This window comes from Anastrepha obliqua, chromosome 2, assembly GCF_027943255.1.
Source record: "Anastrepha obliqua isolate idAnaObli1 chromosome 2, idAnaObli1_1.0, whole genome shotgun sequence".
Classification (NCBI taxonomy): Eukaryota; Metazoa; Arthropoda; class Insecta; order Diptera; family Tephritidae; genus Anastrepha; species Anastrepha obliqua.
The window spans coordinates 116252461-116279822 of NC_072893.1; the positions used below are offsets into that span (position 1 = coordinate 116252461).

Genomic DNA, 27362 nt, shown 5'->3' on the forward strand with positions numbered 1-27362 from the left:
GGTCACAGTTTGGTTCGGTTTATGGGCTGGAGGTATCATTGGACCGTACTTCTTCAAAGATGCTGCGAATCGGAGCGTAACTGTGAATGGTGAGCGCTACCGTGAAATGGTATCCAAATTTTTTTCCCCCAAAATGCAAGAGCTTGACTTGCATGACATGGGGTTTCAGCAAGACGGTGCCACATCCACACAACGCGTAACAATGTACTTGTTGAGAGGCGAGTTCGGACAACATTTTATTTCACGTTCGGGACCTGTCAATTGGCCACCCAGATCGTGCGATTAGATTATTTTTGTGGGGCTATGTTAAAGCTCATGCCTATCCAGACAAGCCTGCTTCAATTAACGCATTGAAAGACAACATTAAAGCCTTTATATGTGAGATACCGGCCGAAACATTGGAACGAGTATGCCAAAATTGGACTAAGCGGATGGACCATTTGTAGCGCAGTCGCGGTCAACATTTGCATGAAATAATCTTCAAACATTAAATTACCTGGACTGTACTATCGATTTAAATAAAAATTTCACGCATTTTTCTGAATTTTACGCGTGTTTTTTTGAAAAACTTTCTTTTAACTATTAAAAAATCGCCCTTTATATATTAGAATATTTTAACCCTCTAGTGACCACTCAGATTCTGTTATTTCCAGACAATTCATGGAAAATATTTATTCACGGAAAATAGTCAAAAAGGCTCTTCCGGGAGAGAGTTCATGATTGTATCTTATCCGATACGTTCCGTCATCTCGCCGGGAAGGACCATATATTGTTCGCAGTATCTTTCTTTCAAACCTTAGTATTTGGTCCATGTCTTTTGTTTTAAGTACCCATACCTCACTGCTGTATGTTAGTATGGGTCTTATAAGCGCTTTATACATTGCCATCTTTTGATCTCTTGATAGCAATCGGGACTTGAATAATTTTATGTGAGCAAAGAATGCTTTATTTGCCGCACTTACTCGGTCATTTATTGCCACGGAAGTGTCAGAATTACTGCTGATGAAAAAACCTAAGTATTTAAATTTGTCGACCTTCTGTATGCATTCACCATCTATTTCAATGTGTGCATCTTCACTCGGTTTCTTTGCGAAGTGCATATATTTCGTTTTATCTATGTTTACCCGTAGACCCACTTCTAAAGCTGTGTTTTTCAATCGCATATAAATTTTCTTAAGCTCATGTTCATTCTGTGCAATCACGACAATGTCATCGGCATAAGCTAACACTTGCGAGCTGCAATTAAAAATCGAATTGCCACATTTCAGTTTGCATACTAACTCATGTAGTAATAAATTAAAAATTGTCGCTGATAGTGAATCGCCTTGTTTTACACCTGATGAAATGCTGAATTCGTTGGTAACATCTCCATTTATCATAGCCTTGGCATTAGTGTTTGATAGTGTCATCTGAATTAGTTTTATAATTTTTACCGGTATACCTTGTTTAAGCATTATGTCGTTCAGACAGTTTCTATTGATGCTGTCGAAAGCTTGCTTAAAATCAATGAACAGACAGTGCAGATTTAGTTCGAACTCTCTGTGTTTCTCAAGAATTTGCATTAGTGTGAAACATTGGTCTGTTGTGGATCTACCCTGGCGAAAACCGCACTGGTAGTCATCCAAAATTTCCTCAGCATATACGCTCAACCTTTTATTGAGTATATTTGTAAAGACTTTATAACCAGTGTTGAGGAGAGATATGCCTCGATAATTATTACAATTTGTTTTGTCGCCTTTTTTATGTAATGGTACTATAAGGCTATTGTTCCATTCTTCCGGTAGATGTTCCGTTTCCCAAATTTTGCGTATCAGTTCTGTTATCATGTTATTGAGTACTTCACCGCCGTATTTTAGAAGTTCTGCATTTATTTGGTCACTTCCGCTGCTTTTATTATTTTTTAACTTTTTCAGACTTTCTACCACTTCGTTACGACCCGGTGCTTCTATGAAGTTTTCTGCTGTAGAGTATGTCTCATCTATACAGTGTGGACCGTAGTCTGTTGCATGTTCTATATTCAGAAGATCACTAAAGTATTCTTACCATCTATTCAAAATTTTTTCTCTTTCTGTTATTATTTCACCTTCCTTGTTTTTGCACAAATTTGTTCGTGGCTGATATGTCTTTGTTTGGCTTCTAATTGCGCTGTACATATTTCTTACATTTCCTTGACTGAAATCATTCTCGATACGCTGAACTTTGCTGTTGATGTCCTGTTTTTTCCTTTGTTTTATAATTTTCTTTGCGGCTTGCCTTTTTTCGTTATATTCAAGTAGGTTTTGTCTTGTTCGTTTGTTTAAATATTTTCTTCGCGCTTCGTTTTTTGTTTCAATAGCTGTTTTACACTCTGCATCGAACCACTCATTTGTGGTGCATCTTTTTGTGCCTATTTTCTCTTTAGCTGCTCCAATAACCGCATTTTTTACTTTAGCCCAGACTATTTCTGCTGAGTCTTCCTTTGTTACGATTAGATTACTCTTTATGATTTCTTGGTATGCACGACGCTCTTTCTCATCCGCTGAAATTCGCTCAGTACTCCATTTTACTTTCTTGAACCTGCGATCGTTGCCTATATTTGAAATTTTTTGCCTTATCCTGGCAATCACCATGTAGTGGTCAGAGTCACAGTTTGCGCCTCTAAACGATCTGACGTCAATGATCGAGGTTGCGTGTCTTTTATCCATCAATACATGATCTATCTGGTTCGATCCTCTCCTTCCGGGCATTTCCCAGGTTTGCTTATGAATTTTCTTGTGTGGAAAAGAAACGCTGCTTATCCACAGCCCGCTGCTTAGACAACAATTTATTAGTCGTGCACCATTATCGTTCGATTCGTCGTGTAGAGAGTGCTTTCCCCCAACGTCTTTGCTAATATTGGTGTTTCCCACCTTTGCATTTAAATCTCCGAGGAGCATTTTTATGTCATATTTACATGATTTTGACATCACATATTCCAGTTCTGCATAGAAGGAGTCTTTTGCAAAATCGTCTGAGACATCGGTAGGCGCATACGCGGCTACAACTGTTATGTTCTGAAATCTTCCTTTGAGTCTCATGAGGCAGAGTCTTTCACTAATTGGCTCGAAAGCCATTATACTTTCTCTAAGTTTTTTGTCAATGTAAAAGCCCACACCTAGCTGTCCTCGTTTGTTTGGACCACTGAAGAAAATTGAATAGGCTTTCTTTCTTATCTCACCATGATCCGCAAAGCGTATCTCTTGTAGAGCTGCTAAGTCAATATTATATTTCATACACTCATCCGCTATTTCGGACATCTTGCCGGCTTGTAGCATTGTTCGTATATTCCAAGTAGCAAAACGTAAATCATAGTCCTTAATTCGTTGCTTGGGTCGGTATCTTTTGATTGTATCAGTTATCCGAGGCTGTTGTTGTGGATTCGCGACAATAAATACTGGTATAAGGTTGTCAGCCTTAGGACCAGTCCCCTCTAGGAGAGCCAGATCACCCACTTCTTTTGTTCCCTTTCCTTCCACAGGGGTTTCCCACTTTGTGAGGTACCCAGTCTCTGGTTAGGGTTAACAGTTTCACCGCTCGAAGGATTCAAGTTGGGAGATTGACAGTAAGAGGTGATATACATCATATCTCAAGATCAGTATTCCAGTTGCACATTACTGCCCTTTGCGAAACCAGAGTTAATGGCTTAAAATGTACTACAAAACTATTCCTACCCGAGCTTTGCTCTATTCACGTAACATCGAGCTGGGTAACTTTTTGTGAGAAAATTTTGTCGAGAAAGAGTATTTCTGATCTGATAGCGTTGCTCCTGAATTTTATTGCAAAAATTGCATTTTATTACACATTTCAGTTGAATATGAAAATATAGGTACTAGATGAAAGTCTTTAAGCAAGCTTTAATAAAAACAAAATTTTTGCTGGTGTTGCCACATGATTTTCATAGCAAAGGTGCAAACTTTCCATACATTTTATTTGATTATTAAATTATGGACGCCAGGTGAAAAATTTGTTTGCCTTTAAAAAAAAAACAATATATTTTTACTCACGTTGCCACATGACTTTCATAGCAAAAGTAGCAATTTTAAATATTTTTTATTTAAATACTAAATTATGGATGTCAGATGAAAAGTTTCTTTAATTTAATAAAAAAACATTGAGCGGGTGTTGCCACCTATTTGTTTCAAAACTAAAACAATAATTATAAAAACAATTAATTGTAAGAGCATAACCAAATAAACATATATAAATGCAGATGTAAGGTTAGCTTTAACTCAATAACTCGCTTAAATGGCGTTGCCATCTAATTAAAAAAAAATATTAAATTAATAACAAACTTAATTTACTATTATTGGTATTTTAATACACGAATTCCCGATGAAAGTGCTTTTGACTTAAATACAAAAATATTTTTTGCTGGCGTTACCACATGATTTTCATAGAAAAAGTAGCAATTTTTAATATATTTAATTTGGGCACTAAATTATGCATGCCAGTTGAAAAGTTTCTTTAATTTTAATACAAACAATGTTGAGTTGTTGTTGCCACCTATTTATTTGGAAATTAGAAACTTGATTGCAAAAACAATTAATTGTAAAAGCATAAGCAAATAAACATAAATTAATGCAGGAGTAATGTTAATTTTGAGCCAATAATTTGCTTAAATCGCGTTGCCATCTAACAGAAATAAAAAATTAAATAATTAACAAAACTTAATTAGTAATTAGAATATAGGTATCAAACAAAATGTGTTCCAAAGGATAAGCGCAGCTTTCGTTATAATTATTTGTGTTTGGCGTTGCCACGTAACTCTTAAAACGCAAATGTTAAATAAGAGTGCAGATAAATTAAGGTTTAGGATGTGTCTATCTCGCAGATTATGATTGAGAGCGTGCTTACTACAAAGTATTTTTTAGCGGTGTTGCCACTTATTTTTTTATTAAAAAATTATTCTTTCCCATTATTTCCTTATTATATTAAAGAGTTAAAATTAACAACAAATATAATACTCGGGCATTAAGTAGTACGAGTAGTTGTATACTCGCTCGAATTTCGAATTTTTGAATTTTGCTCACTATTTTCGCGCTTTCGAACAATTTAAGCAGGTAAACAAAAATTATAGATTCTATTTTTCAGCATTTGCACTAACTTTCCAACGTTGTTCGCACTACATATGAATAATAAGTAAAACTAAAAAACATGAAGAAAAATTAAATTACAATGAATCAAAAATAAACAACTCGAGAAAACTTGATGCACTCGAGCTCAAGCGCAAGAATTTTGGAGCAATGAGCATTCAATAGGTGAGCGAATATTCATTACTCATACGCCCGGGCAGCTGGAAAATATGCGAGCACAATTGGGAGTTATACGGAAAACAAAAAATGTTTTGCTTGTTGCTGTTGTTAAGTACTTGCTGAGTGAGAAATAGATTAAGGATTTCACTTTATATCCAGGCGGGGCCGCGTGAACCAGCTGGTTATTATATACAATTTTTTCTCAACCAGTTCAGCACGTGAAAGAAATCCTGAATTTTTTTCATTTCTTCTACTTCCTTCAAAGCCACATTCACAACAAAGTTGTGCACAAGCAAAAAATAATGACAGCAGTAGTTCATACTTGTGGCAAAGCTAAGCGACTGCTAGCGCGTAAGCAGCAGCAAGTGATGTTCGCCTTATTTGCGGACGACTTACTCCTACGCAAAATGCACATCAAACATTCGAAAGGCTCATCCGCTCAGGTGGCACTCACAGGCTTTACCATGCAAACTGTCAAGGCACACTCTCCAATCCCTCGACACGCCCTCTCGTGCGAATTCAGTAGCAGCTGCTGTCAGCCTACCACCACATTTGAACCATTCAAACTACTGCTTACGCTTGACAATTCAAGTGTGCAGATAATGAACAGATGGCATTAATGACAGCTGGTAATGTAATGAATACCGCAAATGTGAAAATCAGAGAGGAAGTCAAGACAGAAATAGACCGAGGCGCATGAGACGCATGAGTGATTGTCGATGTATGTATGCAACACCAAACCAACTTAAAGCCAGCAATAACAATGGATTATCATATTCATGGGCTAACCATAAATGGCATGACTGTACAAGTGAAATGCTGCGCCAACAATCGACGTTCACATTTCAAGTGACCTCTTTCAATTCGCCTCACACTTGGCGGAAAGTGGCAGTTAATCGACAGCGCTAACAACAAAAGTGCCAACAAATAGCCGAACTATAAATACTACTACACTGCAGGTTCTGGCAAAACTTTGGCTCAACGCAATGACAATAAGCATTAACGTTTGACAACGCACATTTTGGTGTGGCAGGAAGCTGTCTCCCAAGTGTATAAAATTCACTGGATTAGTGCTGGAGCTGTGGCTGTACTCCCACGTTTTCCCTGTCGCTACCACCGACATTTTCAATGACGTAAAAGTGCCGTAATGAAGTGTACACAAAACTAAACGAGTTGTTAACTCGGCTATGATGAGCATCAACCGCCTGCTTAACTGTCTGAGTCTTACTCGCTAATTCAGCCACTTGACTGCTAGTTCCTACTAGCTGCCTGGCTTTCGCTTGGCGTAAAAACAATACGTCAGCTATTTTATTTTTATTTCTATTATTTTTTTTTTACAATTTTAAGCTCTTTCACTCATCTCTTCAAGTCTATTTAGCAGCTCAAGTGTTTGCTATCACCTTGGCTTGCATGAAAGTAATCACAAAATGACACTTGCTGCAGCACCTCAAGTATTTGCGTTTGCAAATGATTTGTGAAAATTTAGCAAGAAATGTTCATTGCTAAAGTGAAGTGTAAATTTGCTTTGGAAATTGAGGAAAATTGCACGGCAATGGTCACTGGCACTTGAACTGCGCTGAATGTTTAAGAGAAGCTGCACAAAATAAGAGCTTTGAAGTGATTAGATGTTAAATACAGTAAGAGCCAGGAAGCAGAAGTGAAGTCATTAAGAGCTTCTTCTTCTTCTTCTGCCCAAATTAGGAGCTCTAAGCGAGAAAAAGTAATTGAGCAGCTAAATATTTATACGAAAAATTTGCGATAATGTTCAATTAACTTCCGAAAATTCAGAAAAAAAATTAAAACAAAAAATTGGCAACAGTAGAGTAGTTGCGGATAAAGTTAACAATTGAAGCCACTTTTCTTCTGTAGCAAAACACTCCTTCCGGGACTACTTTCTGCATTACTTCGGTAGGGCTCAGAACGACGTCCATAAAGGAACAATTATATTCACCCACGTCTGGGGCCACCGTATTTGTAGCCAGCTTTCAGCCAGCTATGGGTTCGTCTGCTTGTGTCTCTAACTGTGAGGTTTCGCACTGTTGCACTGATTCGAGGTCTTCCGCAGGAGGTACTTGAAGCATCGCTTTACCGTGTTCCAGCTGTCGTAGCGTTCAAGCATTTGGCTGACTATGTTGCTCGGCGCGATGTCACCAATCCGCTTCCTCAGAGCCATCTGTCACAATTAAAAAATGTATGTTCACCGTCATCGCTCGGCGCTTTACAGTATATGCACATGTGATCGCGCATACCATTATAAATCTTCCGATAGGGTGATTAATTTTGCGCCACCTTGTATTTTATTTACGAATTTAATTATTTTTGTAAAAAAATATCACGGCCTCGGTAGTCTATCGTAAGTACACTAGTCTGCCATCCCAGAGGTTTTGGGTTCGAGTCCCACGTAAAGCAAGGTCCTTGCACTTTCCCAAATATACCTACCTACTTTGCCTGTTTCTAAAAAAACGAAAAATCTCATTCCTCAAACGAAAAACTTATCCTTTCCATCCTTACTCCCGCACAATAGTCAGCGTATTATTTGCATTGTGGCTGCTAAAAAAAGCAAAAACAAAGAGTTACACATTGCATCAGTGGCGCCAGCAAGTGGAAGCGGGCAACCGAGGTAATAGCGCTGATACCCCAAATTTAGCGAAGTCCTCACCCATCTGTGTGGTCCTTCTGCCAGAAAAATGTGAGATACAGATGGCGCTCAAAGCAGTAAGAAGGCGTTTTTCCTAAGCAACGACAGGTGGCCATTTCCACTACTTAGGACTGGTAGCGGCAGGCTAATCACCTACTTTGTCAGAAATCAAATAGATTAACGAAACCAACGCAAGACAAGTCTTGTCGAGGCCTTATGCTCCCGAGAGAAGTGAAAACAAAAAACCAAATGTACGCAACACAGCAATGCGTGAAACATTATTTTTATCAAAATTGTGCGTGGCCGATTTATAACCAAGCTTTTTTTGTGAGGGCTCTCACACTTGTGAAGTCATTTTAACACTCAAAATAGGCAAGCAGATATGTTTCGTTATTTTATAACAGGCTTCCTGATCTTTTGCCGCAAAGAGTATAAACATTTTTTAACAAAAAAACCTTTAAAATTCTTTGGCAAGCTATTCTTTTTTTCTGAAGAAAACTTAATTGGTACCTTTCATTTCGCATTCATTCCACTTCACATGCCTTGCCTGTATTTGCCAATTTTGCCACAAATTGCTTCTAATATATGAAAGCAATTTGTGCCTTTCAGTTGTGACATTCAACTACCTAATATTAAATGTCTCCTTCTATTAAGCTGTTTGCCGGTTGGCTAATTAAGGGCAAACTCATCAGTTATTTGCCTTAACTTGCTAACTTTCACTATCTATGCCTTTTGCTTATCGCTTTCCTTTTATTTCTCGCAAAACATCAAAGGCAAGTAGGCACATGCATGCACTCATACACACACACACATGTGTGAATGTACTTGTGTACAAATTAAGTGAGATAAATTTTTTGCTTGCACTTCTTTTTAATCAACGACATGGCTCATTTAATTGCCAACATCTAAGAGTCAAGGCACATTAGAAGGCTACAAAAGCGTTTTTCCCTTGCAAATATGGCAACAAATGCGAGCACTGAAGCAATAAAGGCAAAGAAAATATCATTTACCGAAAACCAGTATCTTGCTGATAAAAATTTTTCATTTTCCATTTAGTTGGATGTCTGCATTTTACCCTTTTTTCAATTGTGCTTTTGCTTTCATCTCAGCTATTTTTTTTTCTATGACTGGATGTTTATGAGCAAGATTTCAAGTTGGATTTCGACATAAAGGAAATGCAAATTGTTGCAAAAAATTCGTTCAGGGTAGAAAAAGCAACTTTTTCTATAGTCCAAGAAACGGCTTATTTGTTCTCAAGGCAAACACAGTCGAAATGGAACTAAAAGTCGGCCTACTCTGAAGCTCACCTGTACTTCCTAAAAAGTGGGGAAGCGAGCGCGAAAAAATTTTACTTTCTCTTTCTTATTTTTCATTTTTATTAATTTTCTACAAAAATATTGTTTATTTTACAACAAAATTCATATAAATCAAAGTTTCAAAGTTTTCCTAAAAATTCGATACATTTTCGACAAAATTTCAAAATGTTTATTAAAAATTAAAAAAAAAAATAAAAAATTGGATACGCAGTCATATAGCGCTTAAATTTTACTTTTTTTTATAATTTTATTTTAAAGCTCATTAAATGTTATTCTTTTTTCAATTTTATTTTATAGCTCCTAAATTTTATTCTAACAAAGTGCAAGTTTGAATCCCTCAACATTTTCGTCGAATTTTGATCATTTTTTCCACTGACGGTGTTGCATATTTTTCTCCATGCAACAAAAACTGTCTTACATTCGACGCCTTTCTTCGTCCAGAAGATCCCTGATTTCCACAGTACTAAGATCTTCCAATTCACTACAAAATTGTCTACCTAAAGTGGTAAACCTACGCCTGGATAGAGCAGGACAATGCCACATTAGGTGCGAGATCACCTCTTTTCTTTCCTCATCTAGACAGCTGCTGCAGAAGTCATGTGGCAAAATGAGAAATTATCTGTACCTCATCCGTGCTGCGACCCCGTGTCGATTAGGCAGGAGCAGGGCTACAATTTCAGAACTCCATGATTGATTTTAGCAAAGCATTTCATATGCTTTCGCACAAAAGGCTGTTGGAAAACGTGGAATATGCTGGAGTAAGGGCAAACTACCTTAGATTTTTTTCAAATTTATCTCGAAGGAAAAAAGTAAGGATATTCCCAGTATTTTCGGTTCTACAGCGGTTTTAGCAGAGTCAGATTCGTCACGCGACCGCATCAATGGTCCACTCCCAAACTTTAAATTCAATTATCTCAAAACTACTTTTTTCGGCGTTGTGTTGTCAAAAAAAAAAAAAAACTGTTCAACCGAATCATCTGAAATTTTAATATTTCGTTCACAACATCAGTGGCTATCGCCCGTACTAGAATCAAATTATTATTTCAATTATTTCGTATTTTTGTTTTTTATTATTATAAAAAACTGAAAAAACCGATTTTTAGAATGTCAAATTCAAAACCGCGCAATTTTGTCAAATTTTATTTTCTTTTTTTCTAGTACGGGTCATAGCTACAATCATACTGACTAAAAAATATTTTGGTTTTTGTGTTTTAGATAAATAGAAGAGTCAAAATGGACAACACCGTCCAGCTCCAATTTTTCGAGAGGTTCAACTTCAGCGCCATTTTTAAGCTTATTAAAATTTAAAACAAAACGAATTAAAAAAAAAATGATTGGTTTTTAACTTTTAAATAAAAAAAATTTTGATTTATTTTTTTAATTTTTGTATGTAAAAGAAGTTAAATAAAAAGCCTAACAAATTTAAATGTCGTTTTTCATGTTTTTATTGTAAAAAAAATTCCTGAAAATACCCTAAATTTTCGAGCTTTAGACCACCAGGACCCCTTAACAGCAACGCAAAGCTTGACATAGTCACAAGCCAACGTAACCGCAGACAAAACTTGCTTAGCTTTGTGGGTTTTTTCCAGGCTGTTATAACTCGAGATGGAATCTTAAAAACAGAAGAAACGAAGTTCTGATCAACGTGACAAACGGTTCACTGGACAGGGCTAGTTTACTGGGGCGGCAGCTCTTGGTGAGAAACAACACGAGTCATTCTAGTAACGTAGAACCGACTGTCATGGGAATGAAGTTCTCGTTGCTATTGATTCAAAAAACCTGGTCATCTCGTGTACATAAATTGCTTTTGAGATCAGTTTTGTAACTACTAGAAAATTTTGCAAATGCTCGCAAAAGTGATTACCATTTGATTGCCAAGTCAAGGATGCGAGGTGGAGCAGGTGAGATGGCACTTTACTGCCAAGCTTCTGATAGTCTTATGAGATGATGTGTTTTTGTGGTTTGCCCTTTCTTTTGAGTCTTTTTCGGGTAATTTCCTCCCTTCCAAGAAAATATTTTATACTCATCGCCTGAGCTTTTTTTATTTGCAGCAAGCCATTTTTTTTAAGCCATTTTTTTTTTAAAGTTCAATTCCCGGTGCTTTTTTGGCAGAATAAATTTATGATACATACAGCAGCATAAAAAGTACTCAAAAGCAATCGAATAGAGTGTAGCCAATGGACAAGATGACTTGCTCAAATAAAAATGCTTCCATAAGCCGCACAAATAAGAAGAAAATCATTTATATTAATTGTATTATTTTTTATTTTTCTTTTGACGGGGCTTTTATTATTTTAGGAGAGGAAAAATAGGTGGTGTGCCTTCTCTGCAAGATATTCGTGGGTCGAAAATTAGCAATTTTTTATTCCTTATTATTTTAGTAAAAGACAAGTAGGTAGTACACCTTCTGCGCAAGATATTCGTGAGTTGAATATACGAAAATTAGCAATTTTTTTTATTCCTAAATGCCCCACTAATAAGCGACCACAGAATTGCTAGCAGCAAACCTCAGGGTATGACCTCAGCCCGTAAAATTTCTAAGCTCTAAAAAACAGGAAGCAAAGGAGCTTAATAAAGTAAAAAAAGGTAATCACTCAGGGTTTAAGGCATTTCCAAGGGACAAACAAATTAAACAAAAACAAAATACGACAGGCATCAACACTAATTGCAGTTAATATCAGCCTTCACCATCAATTAACTTATCAATTTACCCATTGGAATGTTAATTTCCGAGACGTCGTTGGCAGTTTCATGCATAGAGTTATGTGAAAATTAAAATTATGAAAAATTAATGAACAGCAGCAAGAAAGAGAATCTGAATTTTGGCAACACTGTTGTTTAAACTGCTCATTATCCAAAAAAAAAAACTGCTTCAAGAATTTTTTTTTTAATAAATTAATAATATTTTTTTGAAAAAAAGTGTACAAATATTGCAATAAAAAATGCAGGAACATATGCTCAGAAAAAGCAGGAACATATGCTCAGAAATTAATTATAAGGTTGGGGGATTTTTTTTCAGAACAATGATTTGGTGTTAATATTAAAACATTTTTTTTTTTAATTTTGTTTTTGTTTATTTTGTTCTTTTTTATGTTTTTTTTTTTGTTTTTGTAATTTTTTAATATATATATATATATTTTTTATATATACGTACATATAATTTTATATATTGTATATTAATTATTTTTAAATTTGTTTCTCTTGTTACTTTTTGTAATGTTTTTTTTTTTGATTTTGTAATTTTTTTTTTATTTATTATTCATATTTTTTATTTATTTATTTTTTTATTTATATAATATTATACTTCTTTATTTGAAGATTAAAACGTAACAAATTGTTTTTAATTAGAGTTCTGGGCTCATCGACATTGAATTTTTAGCTGTCGCTCAGATAATTGTAGCACCTAATTGCTATCGAAAATGAATCATACAATCTGAATTTTTAATAAACTCAAAAATAATAACGTAATCTTGCTTCAACCACCGTACTCACTGGTCTGGGACCCTTGCAACTTTACCTTGTTCCGAAAACAGAAAATAATAACGAAAAGACGGAGATTTACCGCAATTGTGGAGTTAAAGTTCGCGTCGATGGAAGAGCTTAGGTCAAACCAAAGCGCTTTTTGGTCAGTAAAGTTTCGAAGATTAGAAAAGAAACCTGGCACAATTGTACGGCTGTCTTATATTATATTATAACTGAGTTGGACTACTTTGAATGGCGCTTAATAGATATTAATGAATAAATAAATAGTTAAAGTTAAAAGTTAAGTTAATTTAATTACAATTAATTAAAAAATTAATAAAATTAATAGGGATTAATTAAATTAATAGTGACTTTACCTTTTGAAGACACCTCGTATTTCAACAGAAATGAAATTTTTACATAAGCCAATAGCCCCAGATGCTAGTTGACTACTACTGAATAAATAATACTACTGAATAAATAAAAAAAATCGAAAAAAATATATTAAATTTAAATAAATTAAAAAATGAATTCAATTAATAGTGAAAATTACATTAAATTTAAATAAACGAAAAAATAATTAAATTACCTTACTTACTTACCTTACTTTATGAACATATCTCGTATTTCAACAGAAATTTACTTTCTACTTAGGCTAGTTGCCTTACTACTGTAATGTAATAATTTATAAATAGCTTTCATATAAATAAATAAATAAATACTTTTTGCACGTAATAAAATATTTCCACTAGTCAAATTTAGTAACTTTGACCCACTGTAAAAAAAAAAGCTGAGACGCGCTGGACAATACCTTTATACTACAAATATCATTAACTTAAGATGCACTTATATAGTAACTTTTCCAATCAAAACAACAAAAAATTGAAATAAAAAAAATATTTCGCTGTTCTAAGCCTGGCAATAGTTCTTTTAACTAACCAAAATACACAAATTTTACTCCCCTTCGCATAACATAACATATTAATGTTACCACACGCAGTCCCCAACATTTCACACCCAACTGTTAATTCTGTACATATAAAGCCATTTAAATACATAAATTGATTATGCTTCCAAGCGCTCGTTAAGCCTTTTCCCCGTTTATCAGCATCGTGTGGCACATCAGTACACAGTTACACTACTCACCACCACCTCTCTCTCTCTCTCCCTCTCTCATTAGCATTCAAGCACTTCATCTCTGTTTACCTCTCTTGCGCTCTACTTCCCACATAATTTATGCTATCAAAGTTCATTTCCTTTAACGGCTCAGTTAATTGCTAACGACTTGTAAGTAATTATGATTATCCGTAATATTCCACTTATATATTTATAATGAATATCCTGGTAACCATTTAATAGTGAGTATGATATTGCGCGAATGGCCTCTAGTTGATTTTATTACAATCAGTTTTTCTTTATTTATTTTTTTTTTTTTTGTCCTCATATTTTCCATTTTAATTTGTAGTAATGAGCTGTCTTCAGCTATTTTAATGTGTGCTATATAATAGTTATGGCTTTCTTTCCTCTGCTGTTCCAACTCCCTGTCGCCCTGAAGCTTAATTGCAAAGCAAGGCCTGCAACTATTTAGTGGGCAAAAAAAAATTAATAGCGCTTGGAGTATAAACGCAACATCAGTCCCCATCACTGTTTACGCCCACTAGCGGCGGCTATAGCCACTTTTCTGGAAAACATTTCCACCTACACTACTTTTTTCATATACACAAACACATTCACTCTAACTATCGTTATCTATTTTTTTAATTTTTCTTTCTCTCTTACTTTGCCAAACGCACTTTGCACTCTTCTTTCCGTAATTTATTTTACTTTTCCATTCACTATATTTTCAGTGACCTCCTCCTTTGACCCACTTCAATTTACTATTTGGTTTCACTTCACACTAATCGGCAACCCTTCTCAATTCCTTCTCCACTCGCTCCTTAATGACCGCTCATTAGTGTTTTATTAAATAAAAATTGCAAATCTCTTGAGAGCAATTTGTCGCATTCATGGCGTAGGAGTCCAACAAATTACACGCAACGCAGAGAGAAGTGGAAGGGTTTTTGGCTTATTTATTTTATTGTTTCTTTTTATAGAAAATCATATATCTGTTTCTTCACACAAACAACAAGAACTTTCTCAACACTTTGTTGGTGGTAATCTCGTGTAATTGACTTTTGAATCAACTTCTTTCACCAATACAGTTATATCACATTCGTGTTTGCGCTGCTGCCGTACAGTGAAATTAATAAATTTTTGAATAACCGAGATATCTTCGCATTCAAAATACTTGAATAACTTCTAAAGCATTTTAGATAAATTCTAACAAATTGAAACAAACTTTAAATCAGCTTTAAAGCTCCACCGCCCTTCCATCTCTTTACTCATTTCCTAACAAACAAAGAGAGCAATGTTCCATACAAATACTAAGACGAATATGGGCATACGAATATTAAAGATTTAAAAGAAGCAGTAAATGGAAGAAAGTTTTCGAAGACTTCAGCAAGTGTAAAAATATAGACTAAAGACTGAAGAAGTCAGCGCGTGACCGGTAGTCCGGTTCATTCAATGCCGCAGCAGTAGAAGCAGTAGAGAATTTAACCATATACTAATAAATGACTTGGCCACAAGTGAGTGGCGGCCGCCTAGCGCATCTGCCAGCACGAAGCAAGCAACCAGCTTATCCACCGCTCCACCTCTCAAGGAGAGTTTGCAACACTTGAATTGCGGAAAAATTAAATTTTAAAAAGCTATTCAAATTGAAAACTAATCGTACCAGCGAAACCCACTTGAGCAGCAGTGGAAGTCAATGTTGAAAAGCAAGGCAAAACAAAAGCAAAGAAAGATAAGGCAGTAGAGCCAGAGAAGTGAGCGCAGTGCAGATAAGGAAGCGCACGAAGTGCCAGAGATAAAGGAAGTTTTAAAAGTGCTGACGTTGAATCTCGACTACCTCGACAACTCTCAAGAGGCTACAAGTTTTACTAACATCCACACACACATATGCGCACATATTAACATTTTGAAGTGGTAACACTGGTCCAGTCAGCACATAATTTGAAACTTTTAAAAGCAGTAATGGCAGCTACTGAATTTAATGTTCAAATATTTAAAAGTGTCCTAAGTACATACATTAAAAGTTAAAGAGTAGCGAAGGCAATGGTTAGAGTAGCCGTACCATTTCCATAATTGAGCGCAGGGGTAAGCAACAACTCGCATACGCCTTCAAGCCTTCAAACACCAAAATAATATCGCTCAAAGCGCGCCACAGCCACACAGTCTCACTCGCATTGCTGTCATATTCTTAAATACCCTACACACATTTTAGTTAAATAGCGCCACGTGCCGCTATAACGCTCGTCAACGAAAGTGTTTATTCAATTTTACTGTTACTTTTAGTTAGCACATTTTGTTGCTTCTCTTTATGAGCTTGGCTGCAATATGGCACCGCTTGTTTGCAGAGCGTTCTTTCAGACGCTTCACACGCTGAGTTATGTTCGTTTTATTGGCTAATAATGGCAGTGTTGTACACTTAATTAATGAATATAATGGAGTAATGGGCGCGCTTTTCTTGTACTGCTCGATTTAACATCATCAATCGGGTGTGGTAGAAGAAAAAAATTGTACAATTAAAAACATCAATCAACAGTGCCCGCAACTGACCATTTTTTATGTTTTTATCGGGAAAACTAGGAAGTACAGCGCCCAGACTCCCTTATGTCCATTGTACTGCACTTGGGTTTTATAAATCTACCCGATCTCTGAAGAAATCGGAATAGATCTTCTGCGGCCAAGGAGCCAAGATGGTCACTTCTTAACACATCCGTAACAAAGACCTCAGGCCTGATTCCAGCGAAGACCGGGCAGACGCACAGTAAATGGTCCTCCTCTCCACATGCTGGGCAGAGTGCACTGTCTAAGATGCCTAGATTTTCCATGCACTTCGCCCATAAAAAGTGGCCCCTCATCAGTCCAACCAGTTGCCTATAGTCCCTTCTGCTAAATGATTTGTCAGGATCTGCGACAGTCGGTCGAACATGGCAGGTAACATCAGTTTTGTCCATCTGCAGTCTCTCTCAGCCTGCAAAACTCGCTTGTGGGTTGAAGCAACCCGATTGCTAACCGTGGATTTTATAGCTGCAGAAGGGAGAGGCAGAACGGGATCCAGGCCAAAGAAGTTGAGCTCAGAACTCACCCCAGCTACATAGTCAGAGGTCTGGTTACCCGTAATATCCACGATAGCATCAGAATATTTTGTCTACCAACATAGTTGAGCCTGGATTTACAAGACACAACTTAATCGTACAACATCCAGAGGACGAATTACCTGTTACGATGCTCTCGCTCAAACATTTCACGTATTACTGCAACCCCTACAGGTCACTGAAAGGTAGGGGATCTTGCAGCCAAACACAAACTTCTTTTCAATCCCATCTGCAGAAGCTGTCAAGTGGTGGGTGGGAAAGAAAGTCTTTTCCATCATTTATGCGAATGTCCAGGTTTGTCCAGAACAAGGCTTCGCTCTTTCGATAAATCTCTCCTACAACAAATTAATGAAATCTCAGACATAGAGATAAAAAATTTGCTGTTCTCACAAAATGGATCTGACTTAAAAAAAAACCAACACATCACACGAGAACATTGGTAATCAAACGGCGCTAGTCGCTAATCAAGATTATTAAGATTATTCAAATACAAAACCACATCAAAAACAACAACAACATAACGCTGCCACTAGCCGTTCTATTTCTACATTTTCGACGGACACCAAGTTCTTTAATTATTTTTTTAAGTAAGACAGAAATTTTTCATCCAAAATATACTTTGCAACTAGACTGCTACATATTTTCTTTGAACCTGAGAATGTTGTGCATCCACAACCCACGTTTGTTGCCCATAAAGACTTATTTGCCTCTTGCACAGAAACTGTAGGCGGACAGAGCAGCGATAACCCACAATAGCTGAAAATTAACCAAATTTCATTTGAGATTACGGCAGGGATTTCTCTCACGCGCACACCTGCACATCTGTGAACTAAACCAATCAACAAACAACATGCAAAGGGAGAACCAGACACCATTAGAGGGATCAACAGATCGAATTGCATATACTCGTATGCGTATACAAGTATATGCGTGTATAGCCAAAATAAAGCTGAAAGAGTAAGTGAGTGTGTGCATTGTTATTATGTGACAACCGCACAAGTTGTGACAGAGCAGAGAATAGCAAATAGCGGCACTGGCATAGAAAGCAACAAATGCATGCTCTTAGTGCCCCTAGCTCACGCTCATTTGCCCCTCTAAACCGGTATACGTTTCAATGATTTTAATTTCGGGTCATAAAAGCTGCATTCACACACACATTCACTACTTATCATCATACTCACACTTCTCCACTTCAACTGAAGCACAATCCGATTTGAGGTTTGCTTCCGATGCAAAGTGGTAGAACTGTGTAGCTGTTGTAAATCCCGAAGCAATGTGCTATGCGCAATTGTGCGGTTCACATACACGTACATAGCAATGAATACACTAACATATACATATGTACATACATACATATATGTACATTGGTATTTGTGCGTCACTAAATATAACGCATGTCATTTGATGCCATGTCAAATTATGTCGTTTTCTGAACCACAGGGATTTGCACTTACCTCAAAATAGCATGATAACCTGACATAACGGCATGCACATAATGGCAACCACAGCATGCCAACCACAAAAGCATGTTAGTACGTATATACACATACATATGTATGTATATGTACATGAGAATGAGAATGTGTTGGTGCATAAGTCGATAAAATGACTTGTGGTTTAATTTAGTAAGATTTCAAAATGATAAACAATAAATTCCAACATATATTACCTCTAAAATTTCTGTAATGCCTGAAATTTAAAACCAAATAGGTCATATGGCAAGGGCATACTGTAGCTACTGTGCAACCTACATGTGTGCTTATCATGCAAAACAAGTTGTTTATTTGAGCATGGAAGCGACATAGCATAAATAATAGTCACACACCCACACGCAACCACCACGCATGGCCGAGCACTCAAGCGGAAGTCGACTACAGGTAAATTCATTTGTACCAAACTGGTTACATTTCTAGTGTACGTAGAACTGCTAACTGGTTCAAGTTAACTGGTTTCTCTTCTCATCGCTAGCAACTGGTGAATATGACTCGTTGCTGTCCATTGAAGTGGATGTCCAACGAGAACGAATGGTGGGTATGTTGCACATTTCACAACGAGCACACAGGTTTCAGGGCGACAAATTTTCAAAAAATATGTTCTAGCTGCTCGCAGCGTTGGAAAAATCTAAAGAATTATAAAATGAGAATATTTTCATTTAACGTTCGAAATCTTAACTTGAAGAGATGTAATTGTAATTTTTTTGTCTTATGGGCAGGCGAGGTGTGTGCTTCTGTTTGCGCACGAAATTCTTCCCTTTTTAATATCAAAAATCATTTTTCATTTTTGGCTGCTTTTGACGCAAAAAAAACGATTATTTGCAAGTACATTTCATCTTCAACACTTTCACGCCCTAAAGACAGATGTGGCTACCAGCGACTTGCGTAATGAGGTGGCTCGAAATTGTCCAAATCCTACTGGTTCTAAGCAATCAAGATTTTCCCTATAGGGAAAAAGTAATCATTGCAAGTGAGCATCTAAAAAAATATTACATCTATAAAATAAAACCACCGAAGTACTCTGGTTGACAACACTGACCAGCAAAGCGCGTATGGTAATGAAGCGAGCGATTCTGGGCAACTATAAAAACAATTTCAAATTTGCATATGTGTAAGTACCTATGTGCATATGTATGTTTATGCGTAATAAACATTGTGAAAATAAATAAAATTGTGGGAGCAGCTGACCCTGAAATATGCGCATGGGAGTTGATTCTGTCGCTGATATGTCGGAAATTTTCATTTTTCGTAGCATACTTTGGGGTGTATCAAGCCCAAATGCGCCCCTTTCAAAATGCGAAATCCTGCGCATGAAATATGTTTTATGGAAGTAGCCGTATGCATGTATATGCATTTGTACTTGTGTAGTTGATATTTTTTATTATGTTTTTCGTACATGCGACTCTATGAGCCAACCTTGAGCAAAACAAATGAAAATGCAAAAAAATCAAACAAATATTTTCGCCCCTTTTTGCAACTGCAAAAGTATCGATACTGTTATTTTTTTTGGAATTTTTTTAACAATATATTTACAATTTATTCTTTGATGTCCTTGTCCTGCCGTTTGAGTTTCACTATTTGGTGGAAATATTATTTTCTCTTTAACTGGCCTTTGAGTAGCTTTGCATTTGTGCCCTGAAAAGTACACAAGCAGATTGTTTTTTAACACATTTTCTAGCCATTCAAGAATACTCTGAAATTCAGTGTCACAAACAGTCGCCCATAGCAATCGTAAAATTTGAATTTATGAAATAAGAAATCTCTAACTTTGCATTGCAGTTGTAAAAAGGGAGGTGGTCTTCCTTGACCTCCTTGACGCCCCACACAGCTACGCACACTTTTGTGACTATACAAAGTTAGGTAGAAAACAAAATCAATTATTTGAATTTCCCCTCAAAATTCAATACCAGCTAAAATTTAGTTAGTAAAAGGGTTCGAACTGATGGTATATTTTTAATGCATAAAAAAAATTAATATAGCTTTTCAGCTTCTGCCTTCCTTTATCAGAAATAGGATGGTTATACTTAAAACTTAAATTGTTTTCCAAAAACAATTTTATTAAATTTATTTTATCCTAAAATAATAAAAATGAAATAAACTTATAAATAAATAAAACTCACAAAATAAATTGTATTTGTTTCCAAAAAATATTATCTAAAATAAAATTAATTTAAGAATGAGAAAAATAACCTGGAGTTTTTCACAAGAGACAATAAAAAAATTACCAAAAAAATATGAAAAAAATTAATTTGTTTCCAAAAACCATTATTTAAAATAAAATAAATTTATAAATGAGAACAAAGACACAATAGACAAAAAAATGTCCCAAAACAATCACAAAAACATGTGAAAAAATATGTATTTGTTTCCAAAAAACTTTTTTTTTACTTTAAATTTTTTTAATTAAATTATTAATAAAATTTATTTAATAAATATAGAAATATGAAAAAATCTGAGAGGAGTGTTTTTCACAAATGACAAAACAAACATTTCAAAAGAATATTAAATTTGTGTTCGAAAACATTCTCCAAAAATTTTATTTTAGCCTAAAGAAATAAAACTAAAATAAATTTACATTCTCTCAAATGAGAAAAAATCTGTTTTTTCACAAATGGCAAAAAAATGTTCGAGAAAAATTTCAAAGGAAATTAAAACTCTTTTCCAAAATAAAAACCTTTAAGAAGCAAAATAAATTTATAAATAAGAGAAAAACCCAAAAAAAAATTTATTTTATTTATTTCCGAAAGGATTTATTAAAAAGATGTGGTTTTCGCAAAGGGCAAAAAAAATTTCGCAAAAAAAATGTATTTTTTTCGAAAAATTTTTTTAGTCCAAAAAATTAAATTTAAATAAATTTATAAAAATGAGGGAGGATCTGAGAGGGGGTTTTTCACAAATGACAAAAAAGAAATTTCCCCAAAAAATTTAAAAGAAAAAAATATTTGCTTACGAAAAAATACAATATTTAATTTTTTTGTATTTGTTTCGAAAAATTTGTTAAAGGTTTATTTTATCTTAACAAAAATAAAAATAAAATAGATTTATAATAATAATAAAAATCTGAGACGGGTGATTTTTGTATAAAAAACATTCCCCAAACAATTTTCAAAATTATACTTGTTTCCAAAAAAATTATTTTCAAAAAGTTATTTTAGCTTTATTTTTTGCTTCAAACCAAAACTGAAAAGATTTATTTTAGCTTAATATAATAAAATCAAAATAAATGTATATTCACTCACAAATGAGAAAAAAAATAAAAGAGGTGTTTTGCCCAGGTGACAAATAAAACGTCCCGTTGGCTTCCCAAAAAATTTTTTTTAGACGTTTACTTTGTCCTACGAAAATAGAATTAAAATAAATTTTTTTAAGTTGATTTTGTCCTAAAAAAAAAATTAAAATAAATAAGAAAAAAATCTCAGAGGGGTGCTTTTTACAAAAAACAAAACAAATTTCCCCCAAAAAAAAGAAACAAATTATATTTTTATATACATATATATAAATTTTTTAGTTTTTTAATTTTTTTTGAAATTTATTTAAATTTTAAATTTTGTTTGTCCTAAAAAAATTGAACTAAAGTAAATTTGTAAATTTCTTAAAAGAAACTAAAAATATTTTATTTAAAAACTACACACCAAAATTTAATTATTGGATAAATCTCAAAATGATAAAAATTTTTCAAAATTTTTGAAATATTATAAAAATTTTCAAATCTATAAAAAATTTTCAAAATTTGTTCAGCTTACTTCTTATTATACTGAAGCCTACAATTAAACCAATTTGCAGAAGAATTAAATCTCATGTCTAAAATACTTGGCTCACTTGGCATGGAATCGCTTATACATATATGAAAGTCCATCCTTCAGTCGCATAAGGGGCATGTGGATCGGTAGGAAGATCTTCCCGGATGATGATCCCAAAGAGCTTCACCTAGCGCACCTTCTTTGTTCCGCCTGATTAAACTTAAGGGACTTAAGCAACCATAGGAGCAACGGTTGCACTTTGACGTCAGTCACTTGCCAATCTGGACTACCTGTTTGAAGAGTGGGATGCACTTTGCTGTAGTCAAATAGGCGAGCGTCTAAATGCCTGCGTATATGAGTCGCTGTCAATCTCCAAATAAAAGAATAAATCATGGTTTGGGATGATCAAGTAGACAACCTACATATAGGCAATTCATCCTGCTCTTAAGCTGCTGCTTTGTCTTGTACTACTTTCCGAAGAATATTTCTGACGAACTCTATGAGTTTTATTTTTATAGAAAATTAACGAAAAAAGTTAACCATGAAAAGTTTTGTGCATATTATAGAAATATCAAGTGACTTAGTTATGAGAGCTGAAGTGCTTGCAGAAAAATCATTAGCAGAAGAATTTTCGAGCAAATTAAATTCTTTCAAGGCTCTTTGAAGGATTTTAAACAAAATTTTCTTTAACACTTTCTAGTAGAATAATGTCATGATTCCTAAGGCTTCAAGGCCCATAAAACAAATAGAAAGAAGAACTCAGCCAAACACCCAAACAGGGTGTAAGCGTTAATTATATATACATATATATATATACATATATAAACTCGTGTAATTGGATTAATTGAAAAGTTTGTGGCAGACTATAATTTATCTCTAAACGTCTGCCACAAACCCTTCACTTAATCCCCAACTATGCGCTTATCTCCTTCCACTTCCATCCTTCTCATCATCAGTCCTAATTCACTTTAATAATTTTCGTTTACGAAAAGAAATTTCCCCTTTTCGAAGGAAATTTACTACACAGTTACACATTTTTGACCAGCTGCGTGTCGCATAAATCATGCAAGCGTAAAAAATGACAATCTCATTAAATATTTTAATTACATCAGCACCTGATGACCTAGCACCAATGACATTGAAGCTGATTCTATTCATGAGCAAATGTCGCCAACACACATACACACACACACAAATGCACATTCCATTAGGTGCGTGCGTTTTTCATAGCTGCCAAAGTCTGAATGTTTTATTAGTGCCACAAAAGTGTCAAAATAAAAAATTTAAAGGGAATAAAAGTTAATAAAAGGGGACGTAGCAGAAGAGCGAAATTGGTGAAGAGAGTGAAAGAGAGAGAGAGAGAGAGAGGAAGAGAGAGAGAAATAGTGTAAGCGGAAAAGAAAGGTATAAACTTTGGAAATTTGTAAATTCTGATTTCAATAAAAAATCTGACACAACACCTTAATCACTTGCAGTGCCTACAAGCAGATACACTAGCACATTTTTTCGTAATAAACTAATCTGAGATTAAATCGTTTTACCTTTCGGTGTGAGCGAAGAAAAACAACATAAAAATAAATATGTGAAAGAATTTATTTAACCCCTTTATTGTAAAAGTTAAATAATTTTCAAGGGCGTAAAAGGAAAGGGATGTATGGGACAAACCTATTATTAAAATAAATTTTAATAAAGAATATAAAATAATTTTTAATAGCTTGTATGCCCTCCGATGTTTATTTCAACTGATACTAGTCGTCGTGGTATTTTAACAAAATTAAAAAACATTATTTTATTAATTAATTTATTTTTGGTGCGCAACTAAGTTTTCACTGTTTTTTTAATGAAAATACAACTTTATTCTGAAAAAATGGGTACAAGTGAATCATTGAAAGTATTGCCCATCGCTGGCTACTACTTTTTCCCATCATTCTGGTAGATCTCGTATACTTTTCTTTCTTCTTTTGAGGCTATCCACGGATCAAGCCAATTTTTGATGTATTCATATGAATAGAACTGCTGGTCAGCTAGACAATGTGCCATCGATCGGAACAGGTGGTAATCGGACGGTGCAATATATGGAGAATATGGCGGATGTGGCAGGATTTCCTATTTCAGTGCTTCCAGGTAGGTTTTAACGGGTTGGGCAACGTGAAGCCGAGCATTGTCATGCTAAAGAATCACTTTTTCATGCCTCTCCGCGAATTGTGACCGCTTCTCGCGCAGTCCTTGGCTCAATCGCATCAATTGAAATCGATACCCATCCACATTGATGATTTCGTTTGGTTTTAACAGTTCATAATAAATAACACCAACTTGGTCGAGGCGACGACGTAGAAGCATGACTTTCTTTTCTTTGGATTGCTGTAATGAATCCATTTTTCATCACCCGTTGCAATGCGATGAAGAAAACTCTTCCTTTTTTGCCGCTGGAGCAATTGTTCACAGGCGAAAAAACGGCTTTCAACATCCTTTGGTTTTAACTCATAAGGAGCCCAAGGGCCCTGTTTCTGAATCATTCCCAAAGCATGCAATCGCTTGGAAATGGATTCGCGATTAACTCCTAATACTGAAGCAAGCTCTTCTTCCATTTGACACGGATCCTAATTGAGCAATGCCTTCAATTCAGGGTCTTCGAAGGTTTTTGGCCTTCCTTCACGTGGACGGTCGTAAGTATTAATATCACCGTCTTTGAAGCGACGGAACCAAACTCGGCATGTTATTTTACTTAAAGCAGCATCTCCATAAACTTTTTGTAGCTCTCGATGCGCTTTAGCCGCCGTTTTTTTTCGAATGAAAGAGGAAAATCAAAACTTCTCGCAAATGACGATTATTCGACATAAAATCAGACATTTTCACAAAACCAAAAGTATATGATACCAAAGCAAAATCACTAATGTGTCTAAACAGTTTGTTTACCATATGTCTAAGCTTGGTATATGATGTTTAGGTTATGTTAGAATCAACTAGCATACACTGCTGGCGACATCTATGGACAAACAGCGGGAACTTAGTTGCGCACCTAATAATTTTTTTTAATTTAATTTTTTTGAATATTTTTATTTTTTTTATTTTTTTTATAAATTGGCATTGGCCTTTATTAAACTGGCGTCTGCCTTGCTTGCTAAGAATCCTACAGAGGTTCTCCATTGAGCTTAGGTCAGGCTAACTGCGAGCCACTTCAGCACAGGACAACTTTTCTCCGCGAAAAACTGCTTTGTACGCTTAGCGCTGTGGATGGAAACATTATCCGAGTCATAAGAGAGCCGCCGTAAGAGTTTCGTGAATGCAGCTTTTGTCGTGGCTCGCGTATATCTCTCCAATACTTCTGACAACCATCAGCCAGATTGAGATTACTTTTTTTTTCATCCCTAAAAATAATGGATTGCCATTTGTATTCCCAGAACTCATGATTATCGGCGAGTTCGAGTTTGCTGCTTTGTCGCGTGGTGTAAACTTTGGTTAAGCCAGTATATTTTGATATTTTAAGCTCGAAAATTTTGAGTGCAAATTTACTGTATTCTTCTCTTCGTAGCAATGAGAGGAAGTTCACATCTAATTTGGTTAGGGCTCTCTCGTACAGCTGTCGTCAATCTTACACTTTGAACCAGTTCTTTTAATTTTTCAGGAATCGGGATCTATCAGAATTTTTTAAAAATTTGTAAACTAAAAAAAATTTAAATTGTGAATTGTGTATAAAAATATCACACAATTACCCCAACAAGTAATAAAATCTTAGCGCAAGCATTTGCTTTTGCCTTTCAAGAAACCCAAATTCCAAGCAACGCTCAAACGCAACGGGACTTGATATATAATTGGCACTTACACCCTTTTTGGGTGTTTGTCCGAGCTCCTCCTACTATTTGTGGTGTGCGTCTTGATGTTGTTCCCCAAATAGAGGGGAGTTTTAAGCCGACTCGGAACGGCAGATGGCTTTTTATGCGGAAGTCTTGGAAGTCTGCCATTGCCTGCCGAGAGGCGACTGCTATTAGAAAAAGCGTTCTTTCATTTGGTGTTTCATGCACGAAGATTCGAACTTACGCGCTTCTGAATGGAAAAAATATTTACCACTTTTAATGGCATTTTTTACTGTGCTTTTATAAGAGATTGCTTTTTTTTGCTGTTATATTCGAGTGGCTTCATAAGTGATGAAATCAATGGGACTCATCATATACTTATTTATATAAGTTTTGTATCCCATTTTGAGTGCAAGCAGCTGTGTATATGTATGAAGGTTTTCTGTCCCTGCCTCTGTATCTCAAATAACTTTTCTAGCGTTTAAATAATTTATCACTCAGCTGTGTGGTCACTTCTAGTTACCGAAATTTAATATTTATTGGTTATTAATGTGCGCACAAATTATTAAAAAAAAATATCCTATACTATAGAAAATCTCTTATACCTCACATAAATAATTTTTGTATAATATTGTTGATTTTTGTTTTTTTTCTTTCTGTTCTCATTTCAGGCGAACGACTCATTCAGTATGCTAGTGAAAATCTAGTCACTGAAGTGCTAATACACCCTCAGTACAATACACTCATACAATGTATGCGTAATCTGCTGAGTAGTTTTACACGACATCGTCATATAATACACGCTGGCTACACGTTCTCTGGCAATGGTTCCTGGATATTGCAGGTGCGTAGAAATTTTTTTACAATTTCCAATTCGTTAACTTATTGAGTCACAGCCCGAAGCTCTTTAATTGCATTAGATTTTTTGCAAAAAATTATATTAAGTTATGAACTATAGGGGTTTCCAATAAGAATGCTGACAAGATATTGAGCATAATTGAAGTCATGGCTATCTCTCGTACCGGTGAGGAAAACTGACCACCAAGCAGGGGTTATACCGCAGTAGCGCAATCGTTCGACACCGCCAAAGTCCGTACAAACTAAAATATTGCTCAAGCTCAGTCTGATCCAAGCAAGTACAGTCAATGAAAATGTGACCACTCGACTGACCGACCGATTGCCCTGGTAGCTAGTATTAACATTTATTGAAATAGCACCTCTCGAATCTGTAGCACCATAAGAAGCCGCGGCGCTTTTCTAAATAGTTTGGGGTGGTCACTGACATTAAAAATGAGAAAAGTGGGCTTCCTTAATAATTTTTTTTCGATAGTAATTGAGTTTATTTAACAAAGCTAATAATACGGAATTGTTATATGCAGTTTTAACTTGATTTCATTAGGTTTTTAGAAAAAAATAAAAATAAAAAACTTGATACGAAGTGATGCCCATA

The 27362-nt window shown here is 35.3% G+C and overlaps 1 protein-coding gene across 1 annotated transcript in view; it reads left to right on the forward strand.

Annotated features, from left to right (window-relative positions):
- LOC129238367 (microtubule-associated protein futsch) overlaps positions 1-27362 on the forward strand; it is a 90599-nt gene that overhangs the window by 39996 nt on the left and 23241 nt on the right. Inside the window, exon 3 of the mRNA XM_054873392.1 lies at positions 26584-26756. Within this exon, the coding sequence (XP_054729367.1) occupies positions 26584-26756 (173 nt within the window). The remainder of the gene's footprint in view (positions 1-26583; positions 26757-27362) is intronic.